This window comes from Papilio polytes, unplaced genomic scaffold, assembly GCF_000836215.1.
Source record: "Papilio polytes unplaced genomic scaffold, Ppol_1.0 DF821067.1, whole genome shotgun sequence".
NCBI lineage: Eukaryota > Metazoa > Arthropoda > Insecta > Lepidoptera > Papilionidae > Papilio > Papilio polytes.
The window spans coordinates 1,156,911-1,173,890 of record NW_013528137.1 but is presented as its reverse complement, the minus strand read 5'-3'; the positions used below and the strand labels follow the sequence as shown (position 1 = coordinate 1,173,890).

The following is a 16,980-nucleotide window of genomic DNA, read 5'->3' as shown; positions in this document are numbered from 1 at the left end:
AGAACGGTAAGTAAGTATATAATTTTGTTTTAGGAATATAATATTAAACTGCAGAAAATATATGCAGTGAAAGCTGAAGTGAAATCCCATATAGACAATTTGCCGGATGTGTCCAGATTGCCCGATGTCACCGGAGGGTTAGCACCGCTGCCCTCAGCGGGGGACCTCTTTAGTATTTGAGGTTTACTGTACTATTTATTTAATATATGTATATTTAATACAATACTGTGTTTGGGTATTACAAATGTGTGGACTTTCGTTTTTTTTTTGTTATACAGAAATAATTCTTTATTTTTTAACTATTCTAAGTTAATCGCTTCTTTAATGTAGAACAGATTTAACTTTTTCTTGAATCTGTTAAGTTTTTTACTACTGAATTGTCAATTTTTAGTTAATCCAATTAAATTGTCATTAATGAAAAGTTAGGTTAGTTTTAATTAAAGAAGCGATACTGATAGCGTAAAAATATGTGCCTCTTAATGATAGAAGTAATGTAAATGCTGGAAGGAATTGCAAAGTAAATAAGAGTTCGTTAAATAAAAAAATTAGAATAAAAATCATTTGTTAAGAAAAGTTACGTCATATGCCTGGTGACTGATGACGTCACGTTTAAAAGGCTTTTTGAAATAAGAACATAATCCAATTTACGCTTTAAAAATTTTAATAAAAGATAAATACTGTTTTATGTCAGATTTGCTGTAAAAAATAATGTAAGTGAACAATAATTATATTATATTACTTTTTTACTTTTAGCTACAAATTGTAAAGGTACCTATTATAATAAAAAAGGTAAATAAATTTATAAAAAAAAATATAGGCGTATATACAACATTAATTGACCATAAAAAATTAAAATCAATTTGTATTTGAATTTCATAGTTTTTAATCAATTTCTATTGACTAAATTCTTTAATCACTTTTATTCCTCTATAGTCTATGATAGATAAATTGTTTCTTAACTATTTTAATTTAAAAATGTAATTTTAGGTACATTAGAAAATCCTCTGTTATCAACGAAAACGGTCATGTACCTAAAACGACTAGCGATGCGCCCTAGCTTCACGCAGTTTTAATACTGATACAAAAATGCATTAGCATTAGTTTTCTACTATTTTATACATAATATAAACCTTCCTTTTGAATCACTGTATCTATTAAAAAAAAACTGCATCATAATCCGTTGCCTAGTTTTAAAAATCTAAGCATACGTAGGGACAGACAAACAGATGGAAGCGACTTTATTCTTTGTAGTTATAGACTATAGTTTTACATTTTTTTTGTATACATAGAGCGTGCACATTGACTAAACTATCGCACGACTGTTTAGTCGCGCTTAGATTCCTATGAGCTTATATGGAGGTGTACACTACTCGATTTTTAGTTGTGCGACTAAAAAGTTGAATGGACTGCGATACAATCGACAATTGCGACAGTTGTGCGACAGTTTAGTGAAAGTGCGCCCGCTCTTCTGTGTAAAAAGTTTATTGATTTATGATGAATTTGATTTAATTTTTGTAAACCAAATTCGGTGCGTATCAAGTTTATTTAGTTGTAGTGTATAGTTGGACATTGTGTGCTATGTTATAAGCTGAAATAAACAATTGTTTTATCATTTTTCTCTCTCTTTCCCTCACAAACAACTATTGCGGCCTCAGTTAATCATAAAATGGATACTAAGAACCTTTACAGCCTTACAAATAAACTGTATTAAAGTTAAACATAGGAATAAACTGAGATTAAGAAAATATTAGTACAAATTTTGCTTATACTCAGTTTATTCCTAAGTTTAACTTTATACCGCGTCTATTTGTAAGGCTGTTAGTATACATTAAAAATTATAATTCTACACTAAGTGATTAAGTAACCATTCGTTGATTGCCAAAACTAAAGTAAGTTTTTAATTTAAATACGCGTTAGTACGGTAAAAAGGTTTTGCGTTTTGTATTACTAGATTTTATCTCCAACTTCGTCTGCGCCAAATTAAAAGAGAAACTTAGTTCTTATTTCCAGAATATGTCCTCAGACTCAGACTATGTACATTTGTGTCAATTTTCATATTCGTTCTGGAGATACCTTGTAATGAATATCCATCCATCCAAACGTTTATTAGTGAGAAGTAAGATTGTATATTTTTATTCTTTGCCTTGTATTTAGAGGTTTTATAAGCACGGACCTATCTGACGTTTTTATGTCACATCTTACGACTGATTTTGACGTATATTTATAGAAAGAATATTTTATATTACTCTTATAATTTGTAAAATATGAGCGAAAGTGTGGTATGTACGTTGTAAAAAGGAATTAATTAATATAATTTTCTTCAGAACATATACGATTAAATCACGCTTAGCACTTTCGATGTCGAATACCAAACTAGATGTTGCACGCGATTCTGGCTCGCGCCGAATTACAAAAAATTGCTAAGTAATCTGTGTTCATCCAGATTATGTAACACATATTTGCCAAATTTCATAGAAATCCGTTCAGCCGTTTAACAAATGCCTAAGTGTTACACTTAACTCATGATTTTAAACTGTACGTATGTTTTTTAATTGATTTTTAGAGTTCACGCACGAAAACTTTAAGCGCTTCTACTTCATCTGAAACAATAGAATATCCTTTGGTAAGATTTCAAGTAACCTAATGCTGTAACTCATTATGTTATATGATTATTAAAATTATTGTTATCTCATAGGTTAATGATAGATGGACAAACAACATAAATTACAGACAGCTAGTGATGTCATCTTGTATCGGGATAGTGCAAGTGTGGTGGCACCCTTATTTACACGATATGAGAAAATTCATTCCCTTCATATTCCTATACAACATTCTGAGCGTAATCTTCGGCTACCCGCTCATGTATCTTGAGTTAGCTCTCGGTATAGTTACGAAGAAAAGTGTGATAAACTGTTGGGATTTATCACCGGTCGCACGAGGTAAGGAAAGGTGTAAATGTGTGTTGCCAGGTAGAATCATTAAATATGTACAATAGACAGGAAAGCAACTACAAAGTGATCTTATCTTTTATGGTCGCCCTAAACCTAGTCTAGATCATCTAGGGATGTCCATAGTGTCTAACAATTTATATGAATGAAGTTAGAACAAGTCGAATTAATTGGCCAATACACACTTTTTCATATTACACTAAGAGTAGCCTTTCGTATCTTCCACGTTTACCAGGCGTTGGTTTCTCGATGTTGGCGTGTTGTGCGCTGACCGCGTTCGTATCGGGCGCGGTGAGCGCGTGGTGCTTAGCGCTGCTAGTGCATTCAGCACACGCCTTCCTGCCCTGGCTGCACTGCGCCGCCACCGCTCAGCCCGCCTGCGCCGCCAGACACCGACCTTTGCCGGAAGGCAGTGAGACTCCCGCGCAATCATTCTTCTTGTTTGTATTGACAATATATAAAACTAGATGGTAATAGATTAGATTAGCGATTAGATTTATTATTATCTTCCCAATTCTATCGATATCTTGGAAGTAAATGGAGAGTAATGTAAATTACAGAGAGAAGAAATGGGTAAGAAATTTGATTTCTCTGACGATCCATAACTTTATTTAAAGTAACGTTTGCCTAACACATTGTTGATCAGTAATTAATATTATTAACTATTAACTGTTCGCAGTAATTTTATATTGAACTTAAAACGCGACGGATTGAAAGGCGGGCTGGGAAGTGTCGTACCCGAGCTGGCCGTCTACTACGTCATTAGCTGGCTGCTCATATACTTCGTTGCTTTCAAACGCATATACAGCTTCTCTAAAGTAAGATTATACAAAGTATTTGAATTTGAATCCTGCCTGAATATAGAATTGCATTTAGTTCCTTAACTATATTTACACTGGCGAACTTTAACAGCCAGTTGTTTATGATTGTTCTTTATGAGGCAAAACAGTCACGATTAGATTTTACTTTGATGTTACGTGATCATTTTCTTTCAGTTGGTACTATTCAAAGACGTACTGGCATACTTCGTGCTGCTAGTGTGCATGCTGGGCGCGACGCGGCTGTCGGGCGCCGCCGCCATGTTCAATGAGTGCGACTGGAGCGTGTTACTTGAAGGCACGCAGGTATTCTAAATGAAGCAGTTTGTAGGCATCTTTGTTACTATGGCAAATATATTGAATTTAATCTATGCTGTCCTCACTGGACTGGTCAATAATTATAATTAAAATAAACGTCAGCAAGGAGATGTTGCCTCTTTTTTCAAACGGACTTTTATATTAAAAGTCAATACAACAACCGTAGCCATTGGTTTCTTGCTAATATCCATGCATTTCTTATACACCGGAAATGAGGTCGATAACAAATGTTAGGTACTTAGAAACTGCAGAACGAATTTAAACGAAATTTGACACAGGCAAAAAACGTATCCTAAAGTATAGAAGCTATTCCAGTAAAATAGATTATTCTTCCAAGAATGGTCGTGTTCGCGTCTTTTTTCTTCCGTTATATTCAAAGTTTTCAATGTTCTTTTGTCAGATATGGCGCGACGCCCTCGAGTATTCGTTAGTCCAGATGTCGATATCCCAGGGTGTGCTGGTGATGCTGGGCTCTTACTGCCCGAAGGCGCCACATCGGCTGGCAACTACCGCACTGCTTACCTTCCTCGTTGCCAAGACCAGCTGCATGGGTAGTGCGCTGTTGCTCGGCGCTGCGCACGGAGCACTACGCACTGATTATGACAATGATACTAACATATGGAGCGGTAAGAACACAGTTAGACCCGTTTTCCACTAATTGGTTATTGTGTGGTCTAACGTGACTATTTTCTGTGGGTGTCGCAATCTTCATAGTGGAAACATAAATTGCTCATAAAAAGAGCGGTTGTGAGTCTACGCTGTAATCGAAAGACAATATAACAGTTTTAATATTAAAGCAAGCATCTTTTATATATTTAATCATAAAGTTAGTTTGAGTGTTTTGTTTGTTTCTGAATTATATTTTGTATAATAAATCCCACACAGAACTCTACCTCTGTGAACTATGACGATGATATTTGAGGTTATATTAATCTTTTGTTGTCAGGTTCTTCATCATCAATAATACTATGGGCGGACTACGTGGCGAGGATACCTGGAAGCCAGTTCTGGTCGGCTCTCGTCTTCTTCACGCTATTTGTACTTTCTGTATCCACCACGGTATGAACGACTGCTTGTACAGAAACATTGACAAAAAAATCACTGACATCATTTATGTTGAGATTTGGCAGTTTTTGTATTCTTGAAAATGAATTGAGAATAGTTAATAATTGTTTTCTTTACAGGCTCTGTTGCTACAAACAATCATGTCTACGTTCACGGGTCGCTCCATTCGTAAGATCTCGTGGGCCTTCCTTGTTGCGATCTGTGTGCTGTTCTGTTTTATTGGCGTTATGACGATTTGTACACAGGTTTGAATGCTTTATTTTAGAAGATTCTGTATCGACTAAAATTATCTGCCATACTGAGCCGGTCATTTGTTTCCCTAAAGTCCGCTACATGCGCACAGTTGAAACAAGAAACTGTGTTTGTATGCCAAATCTTAGCTTAACAGTTCAACTGCTAGTTAAAATTTTGCCTCCATAGAATGTATCAAAACTAGCTAGCTTTTTTTTAAAGATCTACGCTTTAGGATATCCTTAGTGATTAATTAACGAGCCTGTGTGTAAATTTCATTACATATCATAAAAGCTACTGTCCACGTTTTTATTTTCTCTAGGGTGGTCTCTACATCTTAAATTTCTTGATATCATGGCCGGTGTCAAAAGTACGCGCGCCGATAGCGGCCGTGGTCGCCCTCGTTATTACATACACGTACGGACAGACTACATTCTGCGATGAGATCTACTTTGCGGTCGGCGAATACCCCTGCATGTTTATGAGGATAAGTTGGGCTTTAACACCTTTACTGTTAATAGTACGTATTCAAATTAGCAAGGTTATATTGGTGAAATTTTCCTATGAACCTAATAAAATTGGTTCATGAAAGAAAATAAGTTAATATAAGTGAGTAACTATGCAAATTGCAATTGCTTTTTATTACGTTACTGAATTAGCTGAACGTGAAATGCCACTGTTAAATACAATGAAATAGCAAAAAACTCGAGTAATTTTGCTTTCTCAAGGTGGTAATAACGGGTGTGGGTTCTCTGTGGACGTTCGAGGCGAGCGCGGGCTGGGTGTCGCTGGGCCTGTGTCTAGTCACCATTCCCGTTTTCTTCATTTTCTACTTCGTGTTCCGATGCAGAGTAAGGGTAAGATATTTGGGAGTATTTTTGACTTGATATTTAACAGAAAAGAAATATTTGATGGGTGTTTATTCTGCATTAATCTTGCTATTTTTTTTTTCAGAATATCGTGGATGATGTAAAATGATGCAATATTTAGAAATAAATTATTTTTTCTACATCTCTTTTATTTTAAAAATTACCTGAATCCTGATTAATTGAGCAAATGATTGTGAGTAGATTTGTATTTTCCATTGGATCGGGTAAATGGCTGACATTTGCCACTTATCTATTGTTTAACTTGTTACCGACAGCGCGGCAGCCAAAAATACAAAACACTTATTATTAACCTAACATATCTTTATTTTAAAACTTATTTACACAAAATATATACAAAACTTAAAACTCTCTTGATTACATCTTGACTTCTTCTTATATATATCTTTTAAGACAACGATAAATGCCTTGGTGGCCAGTATGCAACCTCTTTGGCTGTATATATACTGCTTGTCAGCCAAAGAGGTTGTATTTTGCATTCAACATCTATACTATTACAATAAAGCGTAAACACACACTTTTATAGCATATTTTTGAATAATTCTTTTTTAATAAGAAACCCTACACTTACGTCACGCTTTAGGACACATATTTTCACGCCAATAAACTTAGGGGGTAAAATTTTGTACAAAAACCGTAATGTGGGAAAGAGACCATTAGTTGCTGCCAACATCAAGAAAGCAAAATTGCCATACTTTGTCATCATGTCATTTTGACGTTTGCAATTAAATTTGACAAATGTAATCAATAAAACAATTTTTATATTTCCATGCGAATGAAGTCGCACGGTAACAGCTAGTCAAAGAAATAAAAGATTTTTCAGAATGACACCATTATTTATTCACAAATTTTTCATAACACCAATTCGTTACCAAAATAAAGGATTATTTTTTATTTAGTCATACACACATATTAACAACTTATAGAAACAGCCGTAACAGAGTTTAGTTCGTCCAATTTGCAACCGGGTTTTTTTCCCATTTATAATCTGTTACGTACAAACAGGAGTATTTTTTATACAAGATATTCCGAATAGGTTAAATAAAAAATTGTAAACCTTGTTGAGGAAAAAAACACTCCTTTTTTAATACAGCCTTGGATCTTATCACTAAAATTAATAGTAACTTAAATTATAACTTCTCATATAAAAATAATAATAAGCATATTACATACATTATACTCTAAGTAGATAGACCGTTGAAATTTCATTGTTATGTAGATTTAGACCAGGACATTTTTTAAAATCTAAGAGCCTGTCCCACCACTGACTGAGGCTCAGATAGTTCAAAATGACGTCACTGTCAGATAAGGGAATAAAATCCGATATTTGCATATTTTACACGTTGGATTGTTAACAAACAGTTTAAAATTTGGTGGGACAGACCCTAAATCTATTGCACGCGTTGCTTTTTATTGATTTTTATGAAGATAAATTTAGCTTATATGTATCATTTTATATTCGACTAGATATTACTTTAGCATATTCGAATTGTAATACAAATCAGTCGATATCAATTTTTTTACGAAACGTGATTGAAAAAAAGCCTTCACTGTGGTCATTGACTGCCAATACTTGTATTTGCAAACTCTCTATTTTTCCAATGGTGAAAGAGCGAGATAAATGCAAATACATGTATCAAGACGGTCAAAACACATATCGGATATTTTGTGCAAATGGAATACTTGTGTACTCAACCTTACAAATAAATTCCTTAAAAGTGTTACATTTTACTTAAATTGAATTTCGTTATTTTATACATCTAGTAGTTAACTTAAACGACGAATCATTTAAATTGTGATGGGAAAACACATTACGCTCCCTCATACCAAAGCCAAATAAACCTTAATCTAACAAATAAATTAAAAAAAATATCGGCGAAAAGCTTAATAGGAAAGGACAATCGATTTCAAAATACATTGTCGAAAAAAAAACCGACCATACAGGACATACTGTGAATAAAAAGCTGCACTACATGCAAAACTATTCACTACTTTGATCATATAATTATTTTACAATAAAATATTTCTCAGGAACGTTCATTAATTAATAAAACTAATATTTTCATTCAAAACATTTGTATATCCATTCCGGAATCTAAAATAAATCTTTAAACTCCATTATAACGTATTGCATTTTTGTGATTAAAAAAAAAACCGTTACCGAGTCTTCAGTTTATAAATTAACCATATCAATTTGTAAGTTTTACCAAAACCCAACAATGCCATCAAAAAAACACCAAGGATAACTTTAAAGCGATTTTTCTGGCATTGGTAATTTTTTTTAACAAATGTATCACCGCTACCAGCACAGTAAACAATTAAAACCCATAAAATCGATAGCACAGCTTGGACATTAACATAAAAACATGGGCATAAAATTTGACACGAGACCTGTCCACAATAATCCAACTTTACAGACATACTATTCTGAAAAAGATATCAATGTATTTTATACACATGTTTCACCAGTGGAAACTACATCCATACACGTTCCATGGACGGTAAAGTAAACGTACACGATACAAACGTATTAACAAAAACTTACACAATGTGATGCTACATAAATAAATCGAGATGGGGACTTTGCGTTCAGTCTTACGCATATAAAATGAAAGATGATAAAAGTAGTAAAAGTGCATTGCCATAGACAATGTAAGTATTAAAGTGCTAAAGAATTTTCCAGAAGTTTCGATTGTTCGTTTAAATAAAAATCTGTCTACGCATAAATTCGTTTACCTCTCCATAGAAATCTGTTACTAAAATTACATCTAAGGGTCTATATTAAAGACGCAACATCGCCTTTTAAAAAAACCAGACGAATTGACAACCTCCTTTTGGAAGATGGATAAAAAATAACAAATATTGTAATATTGAAATACAAAAACTTTGTGATCGTATTTTAGAATACTAACGTAAATCTTTAAAATACAGATTATTTCAAAAGACGACGAATCTTAAAAGTAAAACGGATGTTTTTATATTAAAATAGCAAATTCTTTACTGTACCATGTAAAAAAGCAATAGAGCCAGGTTTAAAACCTAGTACCTTATAAAAGGTCTCACAAAACGTCTTCCTAATTGTAAACAGCATTTTTAAATAGCACATTTAAGCGATATTGCGTCATATTTTTATTATTAAAACTTATTATAGTCTATCCGCTATATCGCTGTGCGAAAAAAGCTAACATAATGCTCTCCATATTCAAGTTTGGTGTACCATTAAAACCTAGTTATTTGACGATCATCCCTACATCATTATTAGCTACCCAAAATCCATACAAAAAAAAAACAACAACCAAGTTACAGATAAAAAAAAAGCATTACATAGATCATTAAAATTTTACATTTCAAAATAACATAAAAAAAACTCTCTCCATATAAAATACCACCTAGTGTTTTATCATTGGACCGATGTACGTATGTCAATGAATCACCGACCGCTAGTAACTTCAGTCATTTTAAAAACTGTCGAGAGAAAAGAAACTTTCATTCACTTTCTCTAGTCAGATCGCATATTGACCAAGTTTACAGTCGGTTGGCGACGTTTTAGCACAATAAGGTCCGTCTTACACGGACTGCTTGCGTACGACGGCTTCAAGCGGTCCACTGCAAACTGTGGTCCGTGTATGGCGAACATTAGTAAGAAAAATTAAATCAATAAACATTGTGTATAATTTTGAAACGACGAGGTGAGATCATTTACCTTACATCAATATAATTGATAATCGTTACACTAATTTACTTTCACCAATAAATTTAATTATACAATGAGCTTAATTTATTATTTTATTTAGTATACACCAATAGCGTTTGCATTTATAATAATTTAGAAATTTATTCAACAGAAAAAGAAAAGTGGAACATTTACATTGATTTAAATATTAAATTTAAACCGCTTTAGATATTAAGAAAATATTTTTTTTTTACCAATCAGCTTAATTTCCAAATTTCGAATCATATCTAAAATAATATTAAAAACATAGCAACGGCACGATAACATCTATGTTTTATAATTAACAATTATTAGTAACAATATTATACAATCAAATATTACCCAAACAATCGTACAGTTACACACATATCACAAAACAAAGGGCACATTACACAGCATCGCTTCCAGTCCATCAAAGCACCGAGTTACAACAGCGAGATGACCGGTGTTCATACAACCAAACCACAATAACATGACACCAAGACGATGACGTCATCGAAACATTTTGACAGTGCACAAGAAAACAACCAAATAATAGATAACAAATAATCAATGACGTCATTGAAGTATCATGTTATGTACGCACAATTTATTAGCTCACTAAATATATCGATAGAACTAAATATAACGATATATTGTTTTCAATAATATACAAATAGGACATTTACTGAAAAAAAAATTACTGAGCGATTTCATATCACTAATAAATTATAATCATACATTAAAATTAATTTTAATTTTGAGGAAAAAAATATATTCTCATACTTTTTAAAATTTACGCCAAACTTTTTAATAATAACAGATTTAGAATAATAGTAAAGATGAATGTAGATGAAATTTTTTTGATAAATAGACAATAGTGTAATAAATGTTTTATCAACTAAGGCCATGGGCACTACCCAAGTTAACTAGGCCATAGTCAACCTTCGACTAGTCAGGGTTGATTTCACATATCTTTGAATTTCCTCACCAATATTTGGAAATAAATAATAAAAATAAATGTTTATGTAACTCAAAAGCATAGTCTAAAGTACCATCTGATCTTTTCTCACATTAAACTTTCATATAACTCTCACTTAATATTGAAATTTTCAAAATTTATTATAATTCCATGTTTCTCGTAGTTTTGTTTTAGGTTTTAAGCCTTTTGTAAGTAAATTCTACAATTTTAAGGCAACCTTACGTAATTCTTTGACTAAAAACATTTCGAATTTAATGTGCGGTATGACTACTCTCTAATACAACATTTAAACTGTGGCTTAAATAAAATACATACTAAAAATCCTTATATAACCAAAAAGCAAATTATTTATGACTTAAAATGCATATAATTTATCAAACATGCCTGTATTTATGTCTAATTATAATTTCGTGCAAACAAATCGAATTAAACGAAATCCAATGACATAAAATAAACCATATCTAAACACCGACCATAACACTATACAACCACCTTACCAATTGTGATACATAGATATGTAATCTATAGATCATATAATCATCATATATGTCAAACCAAGAGTTTAAAGTCATTTTGTGTTAAAATAACACCACTTTAGAATTTAATTAACACCCACAAAAGGCTTCCTTATTTTATTTTTATGCTCCTATATCTATATCTATAGATTATAAATCTATGCCTACAAATTTGTTTATTGACGAAACATGCACATAAAAAACGTTCTTTTCTCTTTGAAATAATTGAGATCGCAACATGTTTTATGTAAATGTTTGTGCAATGCAAATGGTCCAATCACATTCATAAGTATGTTTAATTTTTTTTTGTAATTTCAATAAATTACAAGATCTCTCAATGAGATGACCATTAAGGGTAAATTTTTCAAGTGGAAAGTTTAATTTTGGTATTTGTATAGAAATTTAGTAAATACCATCAATTTTAGTGGTTTTCATCGATTCCATTGCAAATAATTTTGCATAAAAATATTTACAAGATTTTGCAGTGCATCTAAAGTTTTTAGGTACTTCAAGGGCCTGAGAAAATTTAATAGATGTAATTCTTCTTTATGTAAAATTATATCTACTTGAAAAATTCACTTCCATACAAACATTTCCATTCTTGATATATACCAACTTCCCATATCACAACAATCAAAACTTTGTACTTTCCAACAGTCCATTTTTTTAATATTTTTGATATTAATTTATTAATAGAAAGTAACGCCTATACATTTTTTTATTCTTTTTTATTTTACAATTCCATATTGTCGAAAACTTAGATCTACTTGTGGAGCAACCAATTAACATTAAAAATACTTTGGCAGTTTCAAGTAACTGTTAAAAAAATTATAGACATTTTTTTTAGATCAACCTTATAACCAAAAAAGTCTCATTTTGCCAAATCCTCATATATACAAAAAAAACATATTTACAAATTTAACACTCATTCTTTGATTAGAACAAGTTAAAATTCAATCAAACATGTCATAATCCATTAGATTATTTTGGCGAAACGAAACGTAAAAACATTTTCCAAACAATGTAAACCTAACTTAAAACTAATTCTAATTTACACTATAATACAACATTAAGTGAAAAATAAAACAAGCCTTGCAATGAAAATTCATAAAACCAAACAAAAAATCCAATATGCAATTTAATATTAAAGATGAAAAATGTACAATGTAATTTGCACTTTAAACCTATACAAATACGTGAGAATTTCGTTGTGCAAAACTACTTTATTTAACAATTCACTGCAGTAACTAGTTCTATAGGCACAATATTTACAATTCTTGACATCAAATTGTTTTTTCCCTACAAAAATGGGGATTAAAAAAGTAGTCATTTGGCCAGAATTTTAACTAAATAAATTCCAATCATATAAATACAAGAAAAGTCGCCAAAAATCTTGGTTTACAAATTACACGAGTCTCATATACATACATATAAGAGACATAACTAGTTATTGCAGTAACCAGTTGTGTAGGCACAGTTTACATATACAGTTACACTAAACAATCACTTTCACTGGTATTTCACTTGCCAACTCGATAAAACTGGATTACACCAGTTTATTCCGCTTTACAACTGGTTCAAACCGATTTAATTCCGGTTGACACCGGTTTACTCCAATTGAAACCAGTTTATTCTGGTTTCCCTGTGGGTCTGTGCGGGGGCAGCATGTCGTGTCGTCTGTACATGAGCAGGTACGGCATGCGAGGCGGCTTCGGCTTCAGCACCTGAGCATCAGTGACTTGAGTCACCGTTGAATCATCATATCTGCGAAGCAAATTACTATGTTAGTATCAACTAATATGAGACAGTGTAGAAAACATATTGAATAGTTAACTCAGTCAAATATGTCTACATGTTGTGATAACAATCACTTTCAGAGACGAAAAATAATAAACATCATTGTAAAAACTCTGAACAATAACACATCAAAATGTTAAGTTTCTTAATTGGGTAACAATTTCGTGCTGAATTTTAAGATCTAGCAAATTTAAAGTTTATATGAACAGGTAAATAATAAAACTGAATTATAGCTAGAAAGTTAAATTAAAATCTTAGAAAATATAAATGTATGAGTGAAACAGGATATGTTTAAGGAAGTGAATTTGGACATGTTAGATGACAGATTTATAAGACCCTCTGTAGAATTAATTATTGTTTAATGGGAAGATGATAGTGAGTTTACAATTTAACGGTGACATACCTTATCCAGCCAACTTGTCCATGGTAAGTGTCAGTGACGTAGTGTCCCTTGACAGCCTCCACACCCTCGTGGTACACCACAGCAAACAGCTTGTACAACCGCTGCTTCTGAGTGTACTTCAGTTTGGACGACATTATCTCTGCAAATGAATATATTATGTGTAAATGTGCTTAGAGATAGGAAGGGAATTTGAGTTATTTTTAGTAACTCAGTCTTTGTTGTCTACAATATTGCGATATTTTCTATCACATTCAGAGACGAAAAATAAAACACATCATGGTATAAGGAAATAATAGATAATAAGACAGTAAACTACAGATTGTTACTCTAGCCATTACAAATCTGGTATACTAAACTATAATTATTACTATTATAATTACAAAATTGTACTGTCATACTCAGAGTCGTTATTACTCACTAAGGGAGACCTTTAAGTATATATAAGTATACTATATTTTAAACCGGTATGAGTAGTAATTAGTATACTAACTGGGATCAATCTTCAAGTCGATGGGGTAATCGATATTCTTGACAATCTTCGCGGTGTGTCCCTCCGCGTCCAGCTGGAAGCACTTGAGGTGCAGCAGCAGCACCACCGGCAGCTCCTCCAGCGACAGCTGCTGCCACGCGTCGGTCACCCCCTCCAGCGTGTCCTTGCCCGCGACCAGCTCTAATGCATCCTTCACCGTGTTCGAACGCTAGTGAATAATTATTAATGGATTAAACTTGGATATTCTGAGATTTTGTTGCGTGTAATTTGGGGTTTCATTCATTCTAGTGTTGACTAAATTTGAGTGCTTCTCATTTTTCCTAGCATTTTTAATAAAGTGAAGATAAATTCAATTGCCTCCTCAAATGAATTTGCCTCTGTCCCTATTTACACAGTAAACATCCTTTCATCTAGATGTCCATCTCTTTTTTTATGTATAAATATTTAACAGCAAGCGACCTCCTCATTTGCGATGCGAAAGTCTAGATAGATGCTTGGTAGAAAGTCTTCTTAATAGTTGAACGGACCTCGATGAATTTGGTATAGTTGTAGAACATAATCTGTAAGACCACACAGGCTTCTTACTTTATTTTATTGATTCCGCGTGTAATAGGTCTCAAACAAAGCTAGTATGGGTATAAAACTTAAATTCAGTGTAGGTGTATACCTCGATGTCCAGCTGCAGCGTGAAGAAGGGCTGCACGGCGTCCGTGACGTCATGGTGGTGCGCGCGGTGCAGGCGGTGGCGCGTGCGGCCGCGGAAGATGTCCGCCACGGGCGTGCGCCGCGCCGCCCAGCGCCGCTCCACCGCGCCGCGGTTACGAGGTCCCATCACCTGGAACACACACATATATATGTATCTCGATCTCAAGCAATTGCGTTAATTAAGCATAGAAATTTGACCTCTATTAAGATTAAGCTAACGAATTTGTAAACATGAGCGTCGNNNNGTCTACTTTTTAAAACATAAGGTGGCAAACGAGCAAGCGGCACCTGAATCCACCGAAATGGAAAACATCCGCAATTGCAGATGCGTTGCCTACCCTTAATTACTTTTAATCTAATACTTTAATAATATATTGTGAAAATTACCTTCCATTCATCATCATCGTCCTCCTCTGGGGGAGGTTGTTCCGGAGGCACAACGCCATTGGGTCGGTTGTTCACGTCCTTTGGACCCTCGGGCTCCACCAGCTTCATCAACTGGAAACATTTTTATATACAAATTGAATAACATAAAATAAAAAGGCAAAGCACATCTATTAAAACCTGAGCAATAAAAAAAAGTTGAATTATTAAAGGTGACAGCATAATTTTTGAATTTACGATAGTTAGAAAAATTATAAATCTGGTATTAGAGTAATAACTTTCGTTTTAGCTTTCAAAGTAAGACACATCACTATTTTAACATTTCTTGTAGTCAGAAGTTGAAAATACTTTTTTTTATATAAGAGAACTGGACAAACTATTAGCAGGCACACTAAGGTAATCATCGACAATCATGGACATATGGAATACTAGAGAAACTTCAGATGCGATGCGTGGCCTTTAAGGTGGTACAGACTTTCAGCCCATAGTTTAATCGGGCCCTTAATTAGTATGAACATGGAGGAGCACACATCACATGTTATATGACTACCCATCAACCTAATCTACAGGGGGAAAGTTTTAGTGGTAATTTGTTTACCTCCAGCATCTCATCATTGAGGGAGTTGAGCAGGCAGCCGAGGAACTCCTCGGCGTCTTCCTGCCTGCCCTCCTGCGAGCCGGGGAAGTGCAGCGCGCGCAGCACGCGCAGGCCCGCGCTGCCGTCGAGCGGCGGGCCGGCCGGCACCGCGGGCACGCCGCCCTCGCCGCGCCGCCGCGCGCTGCTCGCCAGCGGACCGAACTCGTAGCACAGCTCCACCCTGGCGATACACTTTTATTGTACTTTCACATCACAAATTGTAAAAAGTTGCAGGACCTTTTAAAATAACTTACGTTTCTATAAGCCAAACATAATGAAAATCATACCAATATTATAAATGAAGTCGTGAATCGACATGGATAACTTTAAATTAACGTGTCTTGAAATTGCTAATTTTATAATTGCATTAGTTTAAAAAACGAACAAAACCATGACTATTTTAATGCAAATAACATTTTACATCAGGTGGGATCATTGTCAATCTCTAATTTATATTCAATAAATAAAAAGCTCTCATGAAAGCTTTGAGTACAGTGTACCGAAATATTAAGATTAGATTTACAACATTTTAATAATTTTATTTGTTAATAAGAATAAAATAATGTTATATTTACATGGAGTCGATGACAGGTGTGCTTGATTTTCCGCGTCGCGTCTGATAAGGCAGCGCTTTCAGCATGTTGTAAAAGGGTGGGCAGGCGATGAGTGCCTGCAGTATCGCGTTCAGATAGCAGTAGTTAGACCTGTTGGTGAGGCCGCGCGGCAGCAGCGACACCGGCCTGTTGTCTATCTGATACTTTGTCAGGAATTCTGAAATATAAATAAATTTGTTAAGTAACTTATAGGCGATAATATTATTATCACGGGGTAAAATGTTGAAGGCAAGAAAACCAAACCCACAATTCTTTTCAACATATTATTTGAATAACACAACGAAATGTTTTGTCTTTAAAAACATCCAACTAGTAATCTTTCACATAAGGATTATTCTTTTTATGAAAGATTGTGTAATTTTTTAAGCATTAAATCAAATTTCTCCCCAGACTAATAGTACTAATAGATAGGTTTATTAAAACAAATGTATTTACCTCCCATCCTGTACGAATTGGGATCATCACAGAACGGCGAAGGCGTGATAGGTAAAGTGG

General features: G+C 33.8%; 3 protein-coding genes across 4 annotated transcripts in view; 2 read left to right on the top strand and 1 right to left on the bottom strand.

Moving 5' to 3' along the window:
• LOC106109853 (regulation of nuclear pre-mRNA domain-containing protein 1B) overlaps positions 1-538 on the top strand; it is a 4,820-nt gene extending 4,282 nt beyond the window's left edge. Inside the window, exon 6 of the mRNA XM_013291491.1 lies at positions 34-538. Within this exon, the coding sequence (XP_013146945.1) occupies positions 34-180 (147 nt within the window). The 3' untranslated portion in view covers positions 181-538. The remainder of the gene's footprint in view (positions 1-33) is intronic.
• Positions 539-2,173: 1,635 nt separating this feature from the next.
• LOC106109725 (sodium-dependent serotonin transporter-like) lies at positions 2,174-6,389 on the top strand. Of its 2 annotated transcripts, none has more exons than XM_013291327.1 (12): positions 2,174-2,279; positions 2,564-2,623; positions 2,696-2,939; positions 3,184-3,388; positions 3,628-3,766; positions 3,944-4,072; positions 4,536-4,710; positions 5,031-5,143; positions 5,269-5,394; positions 5,703-5,900; positions 6,109-6,237; positions 6,335-6,389. In XM_013291327.1, the coding sequence occupies exons 1-12, from the start codon at positions 2,265-2,267 to the stop codon at positions 6,356-6,358; spliced, it is 1,557 nt and encodes a 518-aa protein (XP_013146781.1). In that variant the 5' UTR covers positions 2,174-2,264; the 3' UTR covers positions 6,359-6,389. The 2 variants fall into 2 exon arrangements, with proteins under 2 accessions (XP_013146781.1, XP_013146780.1); XM_013291326.1 differs by having other exon boundaries at positions 4,485-4,710.
• Positions 6,390-11,754: 5,365 nt separating this feature from the next.
• Positions 11,755-16,975, bottom strand: LOC106109653 (ubiquitin carboxyl-terminal hydrolase 10-A; the record flags this gene model as incomplete). The annotated part of the gene is made up of 8 exons (XM_013291238.1): positions 11,755-13,219; positions 13,656-13,794; positions 14,146-14,353; positions 14,813-14,980; positions 15,238-15,348; positions 15,833-16,052; positions 16,447-16,642; positions 16,921-16,975. Coding segments are annotated over 8 exons (1,233 nt in total), but the record flags the coding sequence as incomplete, so codon positions are not given.
• Positions 16,976-16,980: the final 5 nt, after the last annotated feature.